The sequence below is a fragment of the Pyxicephalus adspersus genome, chromosome 7, assembly GCF_032062135.1.
Source record: "Pyxicephalus adspersus chromosome 7, UCB_Pads_2.0, whole genome shotgun sequence".
Classification (NCBI taxonomy): domain Eukaryota; kingdom Metazoa; phylum Chordata; class Amphibia; order Anura; family Pyxicephalidae; genus Pyxicephalus; species Pyxicephalus adspersus.
Genome location: NC_092864.1, coordinates 65,088,677 through 65,107,371, shown reverse-complemented (window position 1 = coordinate 65,107,371; position 18,695 = coordinate 65,088,677). Strand labels below are relative to the sequence as shown.

At 36.1% G+C, this 18,695-nt stretch overlaps 1 protein-coding gene across 3 annotated transcripts in view; it reads right to left on the bottom strand.

Annotated features, from left to right (window-relative positions):
* Positions 1 to 18,695, bottom strand: part of GULP1 (GULP PTB domain containing engulfment adaptor 1) — a 234,068-nt gene that overhangs the window by 50,456 nt on the left and 164,917 nt on the right. For all 3 annotated transcript variants that reach the window (XM_072418794.1, XM_072418793.1, XM_072418795.1), the window contains exon 7: positions 16,608 to 16,706. In XM_072418794.1, coding sequence (XP_072274895.1) covers positions 16,608 to 16,706 — 99 coding nt within the window. The remainder of the gene's footprint in view (positions 1 to 16,607; positions 16,707 to 18,695) is intronic.

Sequence of the window (18,695 nt, the reverse complement as noted above, 5' to 3'; positions counted from 1 at the left end):
CAAATCGTGTGATGAAGGATTGAAAAAAAACTTGCCAATCTCACTGCGCATGCGTAAGATCGGCAAATTTTTTTCTTTGCACAAAAAGGCTCAGAAGGCGCAGGCACAGAAGGAGCACCCAAGAGCCTCCCGAGATGCCTGACCTAGGTATCCCAGGAGGTCTTGCGTTCCCATTAATTCTCCACCGCCTAGGCAATCGAGAATTAGGGGGCGGTGCTACACCTTTTTTTCTTTTTTTTTTACTCTACATAAAAGGGTTGTCCACTGTAACTATTTTTGAAAATACAAAACTTTTTGGTTGCCACAAAAAAACTCAACCTTTTCTTCGCTTTCTTTAATTTTTTTAATATTGTAGCATTTTAGGGGGTGGCACATACCTAGACATATAAGTTCATACATCCCTACCTCAGGCATTAAACACCCTAATATTCTTGCCTTGCTCTTGTTTTTTAACCTAACACATATTAACAAGTATGTATAGGTTTACAATATCATCACTTTTTTCAAAAAAAGGACTTTTGACTTTTCTCTGACTTTTCAGACCTTAGTACTTGTTCTAGTAATCTGAAAGTATTGAAGCCAGTAGGTCAGGAAAACTGACATGCAACTTCCATTTTAGGAACCAGTCTTTAAGGAAATAACAACCAATGCCAAAACACCTTAGATGATGGGCCATCACATTAACAAGATGAACATACATTAAGGAATTGGCTATGTCCCTCGGCTTTGTATTTACATTTAGGAGTTCCACCTAATTTATGGAAGACAAGCTTTTAACTGAGGTCAGTAGTGCTTAGGCTGTTTATTCAATTATTAATTTGTAGTTATTTTACAGTCAACTAGCGAAAGTCCTCCAGAAGAATATACATCACCTGATAAAAATTTAAATTCCATTGAAAATATTTCTGTTAAGGTAAATAACATAATAATATAACGGCTTGGGAACAATAAACAGTGCAGTAATATCCTGCTTCAAACATTCAATGTATTTTGATCAGATTAAGATTTTGAAATCAATTTTCAAGCTTATTTAACTTCTAAAAATATACCAGTATTTGTCAACCTTATTATCTGGAACACCTAACTACTTGTTTTAAAGATATTTTGGTATATACCAAAATATGTATGGGAAAGGGTAATATGCAGTTTTAAACCATGCACATTATCTTTAAATGTGTTTTCAAACATTTGAAGAACAATGTTGCCATCCAATGGTTGATATTTTAAACTACAGTTTCATTGAGATTACTTCTCAAAATTCATACTACTGATACAATAACTAAGTAATGTCTGTTGCAAGCAATCCAGTCTCAGTTCACTCAAAGGCCTTAATTTATGAAAGCTCTCTAAGGCTGGACAGAACACACTTTCATAGGTGAAGCTGGGTGATCCAGCAAACCTGGAATGGATCTGGTCCAGGATTCAAAACTTTTGCTAGCAAATTACAAAAACCCATTCCATGTTTTCTGAACCACCCAGCTTCACTTCTGAAAGTGTATTCTTCCCAGCCTTGGAGAGCTTTTTTATATCAGGGCCAAAGTGTAACTGAATGTCAGAATACCTGTAGATATAATGGCTACATAATGCTACTTAATGCATGCAAAAATTAGAAAAATTGATGATAAAAGATGATCATTTTATGGCAACAGTGTAGAAGGACAAGGTTTTAGAGTTAGAAGTGGTGAGAAGAAAAGGACCAGTTATGGGGTATTAGTGTAGCTACAGAATCCGCCAGCTAGGTCTAAATCGTTAGTCTCACTTATATTACAAGCTTGATTTTTTTTACCACACAATGTACACGTCATTCACAGGTAGGAATGGTTTTTCCAAGTAAAATGATTCCGGAGTGACCGTGGCAGAAGCCACATGCAAAATACTGATAAAACCCCAAACATAGACACACAATATGTATGTATAAGTATGAAACTTATTAAACTGGTTGGAGTGATGGCACTGGAAAAGAGAAGAGTCGGTAATTTACCAGAAAAACTGCCTTAGGAATCTGTTGTGTCAATGGAGAGTCATTTGCTATAGCAAGTCCAAGATTTGTCTAAAGTAAGGCAAAGGTTAACACTAATGATAGAAGGTTAATACCTTGTTTTTTCAGCAGGACCAACAACATGGAAGACACTTATGGTGTAGGATAAGGCTATGGGCATTTAAAAATGGACTCATAGGTGCTAACACTTGTATGTTGGTGCCACGTTTGTTAATTTCTTTGCTGGTGCATGTAATGCTTGAAATTATACTTCAATTGCACATATTGTCATAATCATATAAATTTAATTTACAATTTAGGAACACGGTTGCTATTAGTCTCATTGGAGGGATAAAAATGAATTAAAATAACAGAATTGGTGGGTGTATGATTGACCAATACATAGTGGTAAAGAAAAAGTATTGGTGCACCACTTTTTTTATGTATTTAGATTTCTGAGGCAGAAACTCTAAGGCCTAAAAATTTTACCAATTTTAAGGAAAAAAAACATACTACAACTGGAGAGATCATTGGAATAGAAGACCATAACTGATAGGGATAGTAAGAGGCTTTTTTTTACATTTGTCTTAAAGATCCTTTGTGTGCCACTTTGAAACCCAGGATGAAAAGAACGTAAGAAGTAAGAAAATGTTTGTACTTCCACAGTCTTTCCGCTAGATACCACTGCCTAAAGTAGTACAGAAAAAATAAGGGTACCGATATGTATCATTTTTAAAAGGTTTTACAATCCTAATGCCATGTGATACATACTAGAAGTACTTTAGGTCAAACAAGTCAGCTATAATGAACTGCCCATGCAAAGAATCACTGCTTTTTTAGAATTGAGACCACAGAGATTTCAAAATATAGGTGAGTCACTAGAAAGAATATTTTGATTTCTTTGGTCAGTTCTTACCACAACCCATTCAAAGAGCTTTAGTACATCAGGATTTAACGCACGATTAATGCTGAAAAAGGGGGTTTTATGTTAATTCCACTACCAGTGCTCCAGATGTGCAGAGTTAAAACCACCCACTGAGTATGTGATTTAAAAAAAGCAATCAAATTTCTTACAGTAATTCAGTCTTGGCTTTTTGAGATACCATGAGAAAGTGTTGATGCCAGGTTTTGAGGCTGGCATTACAATAAATAAATCAATTTGTGAAAAAGTTAAAGTCTTTTGGAGTCAAAAAGGAAACTGGAAATGGTTAAAGTAAGAGAAAGGATAAGGTTGAATGTTTTCCTATTACTTTTGCCAGGTACATTTTATGCATATCAATATGTTGTTTTTAGGTTCAGTTTTAAGAAAGAAACAAGATAGAGATCTTAACCAGCAAGTACTGGCACATAGGCACATAGGGACAACTGCCCCCCCCCCCCTCCAATATTTTTTTATTAACTACAACAGAATCATCACAACAGAAAACATTTTTCATTTTTTTGCATTTCAAGTTGTTTTCTTTTCATAGAAGAAAACTAATATTAAAATTAGGTCCTTGTAGAATGACCTTGAATGTTAGTGGGCTGGTTTACTGGTAGGGTGGCAGGTAACTGCTCTGTTTAATTTACTGGGAAGAACAACTCTATACCCAATCAGGTGTAAGAAAATGTTACAAAAAATCTTGCTTGCACAGAACTGGATGGCTGAAATAAGCAAAGTTTGACTTTATTCCTTGGTGAGTAGGGATAAGCGAGAATGCCTCTGGCATTCTTGCAAAAATTTCCTCGAAAATCAGATGGGTTTGCATGATTTCGCAAAACCATCGGAAATCTATAGGAGGATTATCACGGCTGCATTCATAAATACAGCCGTACGAATCCTGTCAGTGAGCAGCCCCTGGCACTACAGGTCAGAATTAGGGCAAGCCCTCATTCTAACCTATAGTGCCCAGGGATCTCTCATTGAGAGGAGGATTCTAGCGGGTATATTCAAAAAAGCAGCCACGATTATCCTTCTCTCAGAGTCCCGTGTCATGCGGCTTGCGTTTATGAATGAACACGGCCGTGGGAAAAATCAGAGGATTTTTCCCACACTGCATTTATTCATAAGCAGCCAGCGAGACTCACACTGTATTCCTGGATAGAGAAATTCTACAGGACAGCAACAGCAATCAGAAGAGTGGGAGCTTGCAGGTCCCAAAAATGTGGTCTCTACTTGTTTGGTAAGCGAGAACAGCCCAATTCGCCGCAAGACAAAAAATTTAAAAAATTTGCTCGCTCATCCTTATTGGAGAGTTATCTCCAGCAGAGTTATAATTTAATTTGCTAAGTGAAGAGCCTGCACTCTTTTAGGAAATCAACCACTAAATCTCGCAAAACCATTTCAGGTATCACAGTGATTTTGTTAGTGCACTTCAATAAAGTGTTTACCTAATCTCTGAAAAAGTCCAAAGAGAGCACTTGGAGTCAAGTGATGGGCAATTATCTGAATAGATCCAAAGAGTAAAAGTATCAGTGTGTTATCAGGGCAGATAAAACTTAGATGAGGACTCAACAATGGCTTTTATGCAGATCACAAGAGTCCTATAATGAAATGGTATACCGTATTTAGGTTTCGGAGGAAAAGACTGCTAATACAACTTTTGGAACATACTTTAAAAAACCAGTGAAAAAGCTAATAACTGTTTCTTTGGAAAATACACAGATTACATGCATTTTCTTAAAAGCTTATCAAGAAATTGTTAAATTAACTTTTTTGGTATACTCTTATACCTTATATATTTTTGACTGCATGGTTGATAACTGATTTTTCATACTATGGATTAATGTCTGTGGGGTTTTTCACACCTTGGTCTGGGTCTTGATTTGTTAAAGCTCCCCAAGGCTGGAAAGGATACACTTTCCGCAGTCAAGTGTGTTATTCTGCTACATACATACATCATACATCTGATCTCATATCATATGATCAAAGTAACTGCAGTTTAAAGCTGAAAGTCGATGGGTCTTGATTTCCAACTTAATAGGTTTGCTCCCATTATTCACAGAAACAGACCCTAAAAATCATTTTCTTCAAAACTGTCACTCTTCTCACGGGAATGTCTTTACAAAGTAACGACTTCCTCAGTCCATCACCCCTTTTCTCTTCTTTACCTCTCTTATATTGTATTATCCACATTTATATCTGTTAATCCATTCATGTTTTCCATCCATGGCATGTTAACATTTTTGTCTGTCTCAGTTTGCGTTTTATAACTCTTTTTCATTTAATATTATAGCACTTTATAAATATAGGATGTTTGTGAATACACATGTTACAGGTACACTCCAGCACTATATAGTAGGTGTACTCTCAGACATAACATTACTGGGTATCTTGCGTGAAAGAGGTCATTAAATTAGGGTACTTCTCAAAACAATATACCCTCACCTAAAACTTAAACTTTAGCTTTCTTTTTTGTAAGCAACAAAATAATTTTTCTTACATGTACAGCTATTTTTTGAACAGGACATGGCCTAGTGATGTATAATTGCTGCTACTAGCTTTACTGTAAATAGGGGAAATGATTACAATGCTTTGAGACAAAGGCAGGCAGAATTTGTATATAAGTAATAGATTGCATGGCAGTGTTTTATTATATTTTATACTTTGAAGATTTAACTCTGATTAAGGATCCAGATAGTTGGCAGGAGCCTTGGTGTAACTCTAGAACCTTTTGTAATAAACATCGAGCGTACCGGATCCCACAATTTTCACTTTACATAAAAGGGTAGACAACCCTTTAATGTTAAGAAAAAATTCTGTGTGCTTGTTTTTTTTTTCAGTGCAACACCCTTTACAAAAAAAAGGGTGCAGCACCCCCTCCCAATTGTCGATCCCCTAATTCTCGTTCACCTAGACATCTCGGGCATGTGCAGAAGGAGTCTCCTTGTGAAAAGGGAAAAAAATTGTCGATCCCACACATGCACAGTGAGGCCGGTAATTTTTTTCCCAACTGCGTTACCCGATCTCGCACCTGGGTCAGGTGATGTAGGTAGAAGACCAACGAAGAAGAGCTCAAGATGGATGGATGCCGGGATGACTCGGGACCCGAAGAAAGAGACCCCTGGACTGAGTGACAGCCCTGCGGGACTAAAGATACGTTTTTTTTTTGTTTTGGGGGACTTTTGAGTTTAGTTCCTCTTTAAGTCATCATTTGTGCGTTAACTGATCCAAGGGGTAAACTCAAGTCAATGATTATAAATTATTAAATGATACTCTTTTGCTATTTCATAAACATGATAATAATAATGTTTCCTTTCAAAATAATTGTGGTCTTAAAGAAACATGTCAAAAGAAAGACAAAATGTGGTTTCACATATTAGTAGGTTTTATACTTGTGTATATTTTTTTATACTTTTATACTTATCACTTTATGTTTATATTTACATACTGGAAAATGTTGAGTGAACATTGCAAAAGTCAAAGATAAGTATTGTTTTTGCCCAACACCCATAATACACATATATGGTATTCTGTTTTTCTTGCTTTAAAGACCTTTACTAAGCAAAAATCTATCTGGATATTTTGCAGCTACTAATCAGTTATATGGCCCATGTGGTAATAATATAGCAGAATTTAAATATATAATTTTGCCAAACATCTTTTAAAGGAAGAGAATAATACTGGCTTGAAGAATAAAGAAATACTGGCATGTCAGAGTACAATTAAGCTGTTAGAACTGTAACCTATTTTAAGCAAACATTCTGCAATTATCTTTAATGTCAATGAACATGTTTGGTATTTCAATACTGTATAAGGAGACATTCAAAAACAACATTACGCAAATACTTTGACATCCAAAGAAACAAGAACATACATTTTATACATAAATACTAATATGCTCATTAGTTTGTTTTTTTTTCTGAAAAATAGAAAATGAGGTATTTCAAGCATGTCTGTATATTTAGCTTTGATGGTATGATACATGTGTGCTCTACTTGTTGTAACGTGTACCTACCCAGCTTAATCAAAGGGAACACTTTTGTTAAAATGTCATTGACTATAAACTAAGAATATCGCCATCACAAATACAGCTATGGTTAAAATATCTGCCTGCAGACGTGCAAAGGAAGCATTTTAAAGTGAAACAATGAACCAGTCCCTTTTGTAAGCAGCACTTTTATTATCTTGTGCACTATTGGCATTAAACATAAGATCTAGTACTCTACATATTCTCAATGTATTAGGGCACAACATGGTAATCTATAAAAGGTGGCACATCCCCTAGTATATTATCTAACTATATAATAACATTTTTTGTACTTACTACACTCATTATGTCTCTAGTGAATCACACCAATTAAAGAACATTTTGCATACGTGATATAAAGCAATACATTTTTTATTCAGTTCAGTTCATATTATGTGTAATCATAATATGGAATATCGTTGCATAATAAAATCACAATGTCCTTTAAGGTACCAAGACTCCCCCGTATCCTATAGTATGCCCATTTAAGTTCTTTTGCAGTATTTATTTTTATTATTATTATCATCACTTTCATTGGTGGATTGTAACCTGCTTCCACAGGGGAGCATATGTTTTTATAAAAAATGATAAACCTTTCCCAAATGATAAACAAAACCAAAAGAGGTCAATTAAATTGCTAGCTGATTCTGTCCCATCAAGTATATAAAAACTGAATATCCTCAAAAAAGGGAGGTGGAACAGCCGGGAAAAGGTAAAGTAGTATATAGATTAGGTTAATAGTTTTAAAAAAAATAATTTTAACGTAAAAAAAATAATAGTTTTAACGTAAACTGTAGCACCACCAGGAATTGTATATATGGTTGGCCAATATGTACTGCAATAGGTAACTGGAATGAGATCATGTATATCCTTGGTTGGTACAAATTGAACAATATGTGAGAAGAAAGAAGATAGAGGGTTTTTTCAAGGACCACTAAATGTGTATGTGTTGGTATAATAAATAAAGTTTTGGAGGTATAAACTCATAAAACAGACTAGTATAACACATACATTGTATGAAAATTAGGCACATATATTTCTTTGAAATGTTAGAGGTCACACAGTATCAGTTAAGAAATACTTAGTAAACAGATATCATGATTCAACTATACAGAATCACTCCTAGTATGATTTTAAAGAAATAAAAATGACGGTATCCTATTCCCGACACGTTTCGCCTTCTTCAGGGGTACTTATGGTGACCAATAAACAAAATGTTTTATAGAAGGATGTCATATGTCATGATAGTATTACTAGATCTTCTGGAACGGAGCCCGAAATGGCTCAACTTAATTAAGGATGGATATCTCCTGACAGGATAGATTAACAGGAGTCTTATAACTTAAAATTTGATTCTCAATGCAGTGATGAGTTCCTTTAAGAAACAGGATGTGGGGGTGTTTAGGGGAGGCAGCTGAAAGGTACTGTAATATATAAATTATATAAATATATATATATATATATATATATATATATATATATATAATTTTTGATTGATCTATCTTTGCCTTCTGAGACATGAAACAGCAAAAATGCAAAACCAATAGCAACCTGTATATTTTGTTTAATTCTATGGCAGGTCTTCCTTAATGCGCTGTTACAGACTGTCCTTAATTTTCTTAGTATTTGGAAGGGCATTTGTTTTATAGTCTTTGACCGTTATTTTTTAAACCTTATGGAATTTCCAGCAAATGTTTGGAGTGGCAGAAAATGATATATATCCTGCCATGGTTGTCATATCTTAGGCAACCTAATCTTCAAGCAGTTCTTTAAATTATGCTCAGATTTCTTTGTTTTTTATGCCGTGTAAGGGCTCCATAATATTTGGATATTTATATTATTTTGGTAATACCATTTAAGCCAAGGAAGTGGGTACAAACAGTAAATAGTTTGCAGAGGTAGAGTGTGGTTAACAACACTATTGTTATACATGCATTTTGTAGTCAATAGACTAACATGAATATTTTTCAACCTACATGGTATTTTCAAACAAAATTTTCTTATTTTCCATTCAATCTTTTTAATACTAACAGCAATTATGGCAACCTTGCATATTCCTCCGCTGAAGCCCCTGCAGTCTTTGCTGGGTCTTTTAGTTGGCCCGCTGTTTCTGAGGTTTCCTCTGGTCTGCTTACCCATGTTCTGCTCCTTCTGCAGTGGCCTGTCCTTGCTATTTCCATACTCCAAGATCTTTTCCCGTCACCCAGGTTCCACAAAGCCGCAATTGAATAGGAGAGAGCGCAGCGGGGTGCCGCTCCGTTGTTATACCCCTCCCATTTCCAAAGAGCAGAACGGCACTGTATGTACAACACTCCTTCATGCATCTTTCAGTATTTTTTAATTGGAAAGTATCGTGATAACTATCCTTTCCGACGACAAAATTCATACATGTAGCCTATGTCAGCCTGGTGCATGCAAAATTGCGCTTATGGTAGAAAAGTCACAATCTACCAAAAAAATCTATGGTGAACCATTTATGAAATCTTGTTCATTGTTTGATCATAATGACCCTACTGAACTGCCTAAACTTTCTGTAACTTCTGACTTTGATTCTGGTATTTGTTCTGGCTTTGCATGCTTTGGCTTGGTCTTGTGTTCTTGGCTTCCTGTTAACCCAGCAATGGTACTGGCACAACTTAATAACTTAATAAACTCTCGATTCTCCAGTTGGTAGTGGTGACCCCCAGCTGGCTGGCTTGAACCTTGTCTTCTACTTAACCCTTTATTAGAGTGTGGACTGATTAGGCTTAGATTTCTTTTTAATGTATTACTTCTAGGTTTTTATTTTTGAGGTGGACACTAATGCCCAACACATCTAACCTGGGATACTTCATATAATGCTCATAAATCATCTCTGAAAGTTGGCTGTTACAGGGGAAGTGTAAACCACAACGGTCTTAGTATCCCAATAGGTGGATGACTCCTAACTTCTGCAGACGTGCAGCTTACACAATGTCTGTATTTTTGTTGCACCTAAACATTTAGTTTTATAATTAAAAACTATATTGTTTTTGGATATTGAACAGTGACCAACTCCTTTTTATTACTGTGCCTCAGAGGTACTATTTTGTTGCTGACTCTGCCATGTCAGTATTTTCTGTTCTTGGCCTGTAATTCTATCCTCATGCAACTGCCAATATTCACTCTTGTCTCTTGTTTGCAATAATTATTTCTGGCAATGAATTAAAAAAAAAGATTTGCTATAGCAGCAAAAGTAAAGCCTTGAAGAATTTTTAGATAATTATGCTGCCCCATAAAAACACAGGATTTGGTTTAATAATTGGTTAGAAGGTAGTTTACTAAATCTTGGTAAAATATTACATTTAAAAGCTGCTCTACAGGGAGCCAGCACTGGGTTACATTTATTTTATAGCATGGTGCGTGTCAGATGTCTCTGCCTGTATTTTTTAAGCTACTCAGAAACTAATTTTCTTGAAAAGTACAGCAATCATTAAAACTGGCATGCAACAGACTTCCCCGGACTACTTAAAGACAACATTGGAAATTTTAAATACACAGAAATAACGGGGGGTTTCCTGCATCTTCTTCTCTGCTGATGCTATACTATACTAAAATCAAGGGCTTAGATATTTCATGCAAAAGCAGTTAGATTTTTTTTAATATATATATTTTTCATTCTTAAAGTGCTCCTGTGACCACACTGTGGTCATTTGTCATTTCCTTAACAATCAGTTACAAAGCTCTAAAATAAACTATCCCCGACCTCTAGCATTGTGTACAATATAAAGCAATTAATTTACAGAGACCCTCATAGATCACAAAGGGTTCCAACTGAAAATATAAGCTATATAGTAATATTAGAGGGCTGGCAGGCTGCCAACATAAAAGCCATAAAAAAATAATAGTAAAAAGCTTCTCTGTTGTGAATTTTAAAGACAAATTACACCACAGTGCTTATAGCCACAGAGGTAAGTGAGGACTTGTTTAAAAGCACTTTTACTGCTCATTCAGAATATTTATATACTTTGGTGTAGCCAAACAAAATTCACAAAAGTCAGGACAATGTATACCAATTGCTTACTATAGTTAACTATCTTATGAATAGGGTTATAGGACTCTAGGTGGACTCCCACATTGCTAATACAGTAAGTCAGCTACAAGTATGAACTTGGTGGGCCAGCTATAAGTGAAAATACATTATTTTGTGTTAGCTGGTTGCTTTGGCTTTCTGCCCACCAGTGTAACTCGACTGGTAGGAAATCCAGTAAGGATTTAGTGAGTTATTTTAGTGAGTTAATATGTGACAAGCAGCCCATTCGACGGAATGTTTGATCTATGGCATTACTATGTATTCTCTCAGGTTATTAGGAATGGGTCTATGAAATCACTGGGGGTTGGGTCATCTTAACCATCATAAGGACTTTGTGTGCACAAGTAATGTGGTTATGCAGGTAGTCCCCGGGTTACATACGAGATAAGGACTGTAGGCTTAAGTTGAATTTGTATGTAAGTCAGAACGGGTACATTATTGTAATAAATGCAATTAGGACAGAAGTTTGTCTCAACATATTATTAGGCAGTGTGGTGTCAGTTACTGTATAAAATCCTCACTGTGAGTTAATCCCAAACAAGGCAAAAAAAATCTTTATGGAGCCTAGACATTCATTAACTTCTGGAGCAAGCTGCGCTTTGATTTACAAAAAGAAACAACTGCAGAGTTTGCCTTGGTCATTAAAGAGTTACAAGAGCTTGCAGAACAGCAAAAGATTTCTTCTGCAAGTCATGCAAAACGCCCCCTCCTCAAGCCTCTGTCCTGCACACAAATGAGCAAGGAAGCCCATTCATATCTAGGAGTTGTCTGTATGTCAGATGTCCTTAACTTGGGGACTACCTATATACATATATACATTTAACTATTTGTATAGAGGTATAGGGTGCTAATGTACCCTTTTACTCATTATCCTTGAGTGGGGGCAGTTATCATGGTATCAACAGGTAACCCTGTTAAGAAGATTCTTCTTTACCCACCAAAGCAATCTCCTACATTATGTTTAGGGTGGCAGATGAAGGTAAGAGGCTTTGCCTGAAAATTGGGACCCTGAGGGAGGGGTTACATTTTGGTTTACATACAGCTATTGTTTTTGAAGTAGCAAGGAGATGTTATATAGGCTGAATTTACATTTACCCCGGAAGGTCTGCATTAGACAGCCAACAGCTAAATTATTATTATTACTATTACCTTTATTTAAAAAGCGCCAACATATTATGCAACACTGTATTTGAAAGGACATGGTTCTGTAATGGAATTATCAAGGCAATTTATGTACTAGCATTGGTTGCATCTGAAAGTGGAATTTGAGTTTAACTATCAGTGCAGTAAAAAAATTAGCAAAATATTTTGCCAAATTTGTATTCACAGGAAAAACAGTGTTTTATTTTTTATTTTTGTGGAAGATTGTCTTTGCTGACGTTTACCGTTATTGCAAAGCTCATTAACATGGTATTGTAACCAAAATAGCAGTTGTCAGAAAAAAATTGGTTGCAGCTGTCATTTTAAATTAGTCCACTAGGTGGGGGTATTTACATTTACAATAAATAGACTTTTCTAACATCACTCATTAGTTAAATACTAAAGGGGTTGGAATTATTAGGTTGTTCACTCAGCAAAGTAAACTAACACTCTGTATGTGATACCCCACTAACAATGAATTAGGTCTACTGACCTCAACCATCCCACCGTTTGCAAGCAAGAATCATGTTTTTTTACATTTCCTTGCACATGATTGGAAATTCTTTGACAAAAAGTAAATTGCTGGTAGTAGTAACTTACCTGACTAGGTGAATGGCCTTAAATTTGGGGTAAATCAATCAATGGGTTGCAATGTTTTTATCTTTGAGACTGATATATTCATTATAAATGAGCTTCCCCTAGTGGACTAATTGGGATTGACAGTTTCTATAAACCATTGTATTTCTAACATAACTTTAATTTTGAATTACCAAAAAAAAACATTCTTTTTTCCCTTGGAACAAGATTTCATAGGTCCTCTTGTTCCTAAGAGGTAACTTCTATATATATATATATATATAGAAGAATATAAAGATAAAGAAATTCCTCTTCCTGCCTGCAGCAGAATGACGACATCATCCTAGCCTGTTTAAAGTTGCTGGCCTGGAACTATTAGTAATCAGAGCAGTTTTTGTAAATATTGTGACGTATCAGGATTCAGGAACTTACTCATAGTCCTCATACTTACTCATACTTACTCATACTCAGGTTATACCTGAACATTCTAGAATAAACACTTTCACACCTTTTCATCATTGTGCATTAATATTCAACTATCTCAGCATTTTCTTTATAAAAGCTTTTTGCTTTCAGCTAAAGCATACATGTGTGTGGAATTGTATCCTTTACTTTCTAAACATCCAGCCTTTCTTGCTTTTTTTACTAAGAATAAGGAAATCTTCCAAGCTCCTGGGATTTCTGTGCTAACATAAACATGGAAAAACTGAGTCAATAAACCCTACTGGCTTTCAGCCCATAAAAGAAACCTTTCAATGCAAAAATATCTAATTTGGAAGAAAATATTGATATTCCCATCATCTGTGTCTGGTAATATAATTATGCAGATACTGATCACGCTGAATATCCAAACGAGTACTTGAAGTTTGATCTGCTAGTGTTCAGTTTCCTTTTGTAACTTCAAAAAGATCCAGCATGTAATGTATTTAAAAGAACACATAAAACTGGTGATTGTAGAGAATGTAAGAAAAAAGTACAGACTCACTTCAAGGGGTTTGTACCCATTCCACATAGGCCTATTACAAGTTATAAATGCACACCATCCCTGGTGGAGAATCAATTACTGTCAATAAAACACACAGACTTGGAAGATCATCCAACAGAGAATATAAATTTAGAATATAGAGTTTTAAATTGACCCGAAAAAACAAAAAAGAAATATAAGTAGGAAAGTCCTATATTGCAAAAAGCACAGACTAAGTTCCTTCTTCAATACAATATATATATACAGGTAGTTAAGGACATCCGACATACAGACGCCTCCTAGATAGGAACGGGGCTTCCCTGCTTGCTTGTGTGCAGGGTGGAGGCTTAATAGGGGGGAGGGAGGGGTGGTTTGCATAACTTGCAGAAGAAATCTTTTCCTAAACACAGCTGAGGTTGGGGGTGATCTTAAGGACTGAGCTCTTTCTGCAGCCTCTTGTAACTCTTTAATGACCAAGACAAACTCTGCAATTGTTTCTTTTTGCATATCAAAGCACAGCTTGCTCCAGAAGGTAATGAATGTCTAGGCTCCATAAAGCTTTTTGCTTTGTGATTAGCTCACAGTGAGGATTTTTTACAGTAACTGACACCACGCTGCCTAATAATATGTTGAGACAAACATCTGTCCTAATTGCATTTATTAAAATAATGTACCCGTTCCGACTTACATACAAATTCAACTTAAGAACAAACCTACAGTCCCTATATTGTAAACAGGGGACTACCCGGGTTACAATATAGATTGGAATAGATTAGAATAGATAGATTGGTATGAAATCTCTTTCACATGTGCACAGGAGTCAGTTGATTTCCATGCACTGTGCATGCCAGGATCATTCACTCAGTTGTCTATGCAAAGCTCAGTGTATACCATAGCATTGCAGCAGGGACAGTGTATTAAACAACCTGTCTCTTGCAAGTTTTTATTTTAACAATATAGTGCTGCTATATGTTATAAAGCTCCGAATTGTTGGTTCTGGGTTCATTTCTACCATTAGCTCAATTAGCTGTCATTTGTCTAGCAATTTAGTGTTTTACAGCAACTTTTTCTAGTTAAACTAATTAGTGCCTGCAAATTTTGAAAAGATACCCAACTTGTTAAAACAGATTATTACTTTATTACAGGTAGAATATTTTTTTATCCTCTGCTGTCCTAATAAATTAAGTTTCCTGTTTTTCATCTTCTTTAGTATATTAATATATATATTTTATCTATATATTTTTTGAAAAACACCCTGCTTGAAGGAGTGTAAAATGAAATATTTGAAAGGGGCACTGCTAAAACACCTTATTAATTAAATAATATGGAAGACTAATGGAAAACTAAAAAATGATGTGTGTGTAGACTTTATGTAATGTGGTCACATCAGGAGTTTCCCTCTCTCACACTATTTAATGTTCACACATTTTTACTGGAGGCCTCTTGAAGCGGATGCAGGACAGACAGCATGCGGTGATAATGGAATTAAATAAACTATAAGGAAATGTATTGGCAGACTCATGGGGGAAATTCCACTCAGTGTAAAAGCCACTTCACTCACAGGTTACTTCATCTTCCTCTGATTAGCAGCTGCTTAGATTGGAAGTTGGTAGTAGTTTATTTCTCCAGCTAAATGCACAGGATGTCAATTCACCAGGTGATACCTCCATCCAAAAACATATAAAGCTGGTGTTTGCTTCACAACTATAACACAAACTCTGTTCTTTTATTATAGTCTGGAGAATGATAATGTCAAATGTAAACAATGTGTTTTTAATAATTTATTATTTTAATACTGTATATGTTTTATGTATGACAATTGCAGTATTAAATGAACACTTCTGGCTTCTGCAAAATGAAAATGTTTTTGTTTTTTTTTTCACCTGATCACTTGATCACTATGCTATAGCCAACACTGATCACATGATTGGTAACTTGTTTAAAGTAATAGTCAGCGGAACTAAACCCATGATTACTCACCTATCCGCGTTCCATCACAAGACCCGGGCATCTTCCTTCTTCACTTCCTGGAGACTATCTTTGGCCATCTTCTTTGGCCATGTTGGGATGCCCAGAAGTTCATTAATCCGTGGCATGCGTAAGGAAAACTGGGATTGCTGCATTTCCCTGGCAGACAAATTTTAAATGCTGGTTTGTGATTAGGAAGGTATGACTAGTTATTCAAGAAGGGACTCTTACCTCTCCCTTTCTGCAACAACCAGCTGCTTGAATTGCTAAAGTTAAAGTAGGACTTTAGTTTCACGTTACGATTATTTTTAATAATAATAATAAACAGGATATATATAGCGCCAACATATTACGCATCGCTGTACATTAAATAGGGGTTGCAAATGACAGACAAATACAGACAGTAACACAAGAGGAGGAGAGGGCCCTGCCCTGAAGAGCTTACAATCTAGGAGTTGAGATCTGTATTAAAATTTACAAACCATGTGTAGCTTGGAGAAGTGGCTGCCAGAGCGCAAGAAAGTGATTGCTGTGATCCTATATGTTGTTGATGGTTTTGCTGTTGTAAACTGGATGAAAACTAGATGGTTGCACATAAGGTTGCTGAGGGTGGTATGAATGGTGACACTTGAGCCACAAAGAGTTCATAATGTACAATACAACACAATGGGCCTGCTTTATAAAAGATCTCTAGGGTTGGAGACGATACACTTTTATCAGTGAAGCTGGGTGATCCAGAAAACCTGGTATGGATTTCTTCAAAGTCATTTGCTATTTGAATCCTAGACCAGATCCATTCCAGGTTTGCTGGATCACCCAGCTTCACTGAGGAAAGTGTATCCTCTTAAGCCATGGAGATCTTTAATAAATCAGGCTCATTGTGTTCCATATTTCTGCACACATACAAATAGTTAGCACTTCTGTGATCTCTTATCAGCTGTATTTATGTATCCTGGGGACATAATTCATGCAATAACTTACCTTGGTTTTTGGTTCAAGTATTTTTACACCATATATTGATATTTGAAGTTCCACCTTTGGAGTTTTCTGACCTTCTGATTTTTTAATATGTCTTGCAAACTGAAACAGAAAAAAATTTATAAAACTGACTAGGTGTTTAAAGAGCAATAAATCATATTTTCAGAAAACACGTATCATACACTAACAATGAAAATGTATAGTCATTTTGTGAGATAACATTTAAATATATACACATTTTCTGCAACATATTCATATTTCTATATTGCATATACCCAGCTTGACTGCCCCTGCCCCCCTTTAATATCTGGATTTTAGTTCTTTCAATTATTTTTTATTAGCCATTACCTAGGGCAGTCAGAATGCAAATACAAGCTGATAGGAACACCCCATTTCTTCAGACTGAAAACCACCATAACAATACATAATACCACCCACCAAGCACCTCACTGCTTGCATAAGTGTAGATGGCATTTAAGAAATGTACAAAGGCAGGGTGTTCTGATGTTTTCAGAAAGCTATCCCCAATACCTTGCACGTTTGCTTTGCAGCATTAGGGTTCCTAGTTTTGCCAGGACACAGCATGGAGTATCTATGTTCTACTGTGTTTGTGTGCATTATTCCCTCACCCCAAAAACATACAGGAAGTTTAATTGGCTTTCCCTCAAAAAAGTATTCTTAGTTTATGTTAGGGCATTTGAGAGACTATAAAAGGGACATTAGATTGTAAGCCCTTATAAAGGACTGTTGGTGACATGACTATGGCCTCTGTAAAGTGAGGCTGATAGCTTTAGAATGCATTATACATGTAGTCCCCATGTTAAGTACATCCGACATACAGATGTCTAGATATGAACGACATACTAGATATGAATGGGGCTACCCTGCTCCCTCGTGTGCAGGGCCGAGCCACTACATATCTCCCATCCTATTGTGTGTGAAATTCCCCCACCTACTAGATTGTAAGCTCTTCGGGGCAGGATCCTTTCCTCCTGTATCACTGTCTGTATCAGTCTGTCATTTGCAATCCCTATTTAATGTACAGCGCTGGGTAATATGTTGGTGCTATATAAATCCTGATTAATTTTAATAATAATAATCAAGTATTCAAGTATATCAAGTATCTAGTGGCAACTGACAGCACTACACCCGAATGGAATCGGCTTCTTCCTCCGTGAGAATAGAAGGGCTATTCATGCCAGGAAACTGAAGGATCCAGATTATCGATGGCCGGATTTCTGAATGTCAACCTGTATAGAGACACTTGGTGACTGTACCCTATAGGTAACGGTATAACAAATAAATACACAAATCATTTGAATAACATGGTTGGAATCCTTTAAGGTTAAAGCTTTTATTTATTATTTATTCAATCATTTTATTTCTTTATATGGTAAAAAAACATTCAGGGTCCTCCTATTTCCAATAAATAATCAATCAAAATTACTCTTGTTCATTTTAGGTAAAACAAGTTCATGCTGTGTGTTCATTGTCACTATAATACTTTTTTACAGTGTCAGCATCTTTCTAGGCAGTGCCATGGCTGTTATATTAAGGCAACCCTATTCAACTATTGTAACATGGAGAAACCCTTGAATTAACTTTCGAGACTCCAGGGAACACCGGCTATAATTACTATATACATATACTATATACAGCTCACAGTACATTAGTATCAGTGAGAAGAATGCATCTTACATTGCTGGCCAGTGGAAGTAATGTCACCCTGAGGAGCACGGACTTCTTATTGCTCGATGAACCCCTAGCAATCTCTTGGGAACCATAGGGTTCCACGGAATCTTGGTTGAGAAACAATGCATTAACGTGTGTCTACCCATATATATATATATATATATATACCGTATTTTTCGCCATATAAGACACTTTTTCTTCCCCAAAACTGGGGGGGGAAAGTTGGTGCGTCAAACAACGTGTTAAAAAATAATTAAAAAAAGATACTCACCCGATCCTGCGGAGACCGCGCGTCTCCTCTCCTCTCCTCCTCGCTGCTGGCTGCAGCGTGTGTGTTTCCTCCCGGCTGCAGAGCAGAGCGAGAAGAAGCCGGCACACGCGGAACCCGGAAGCACGCCG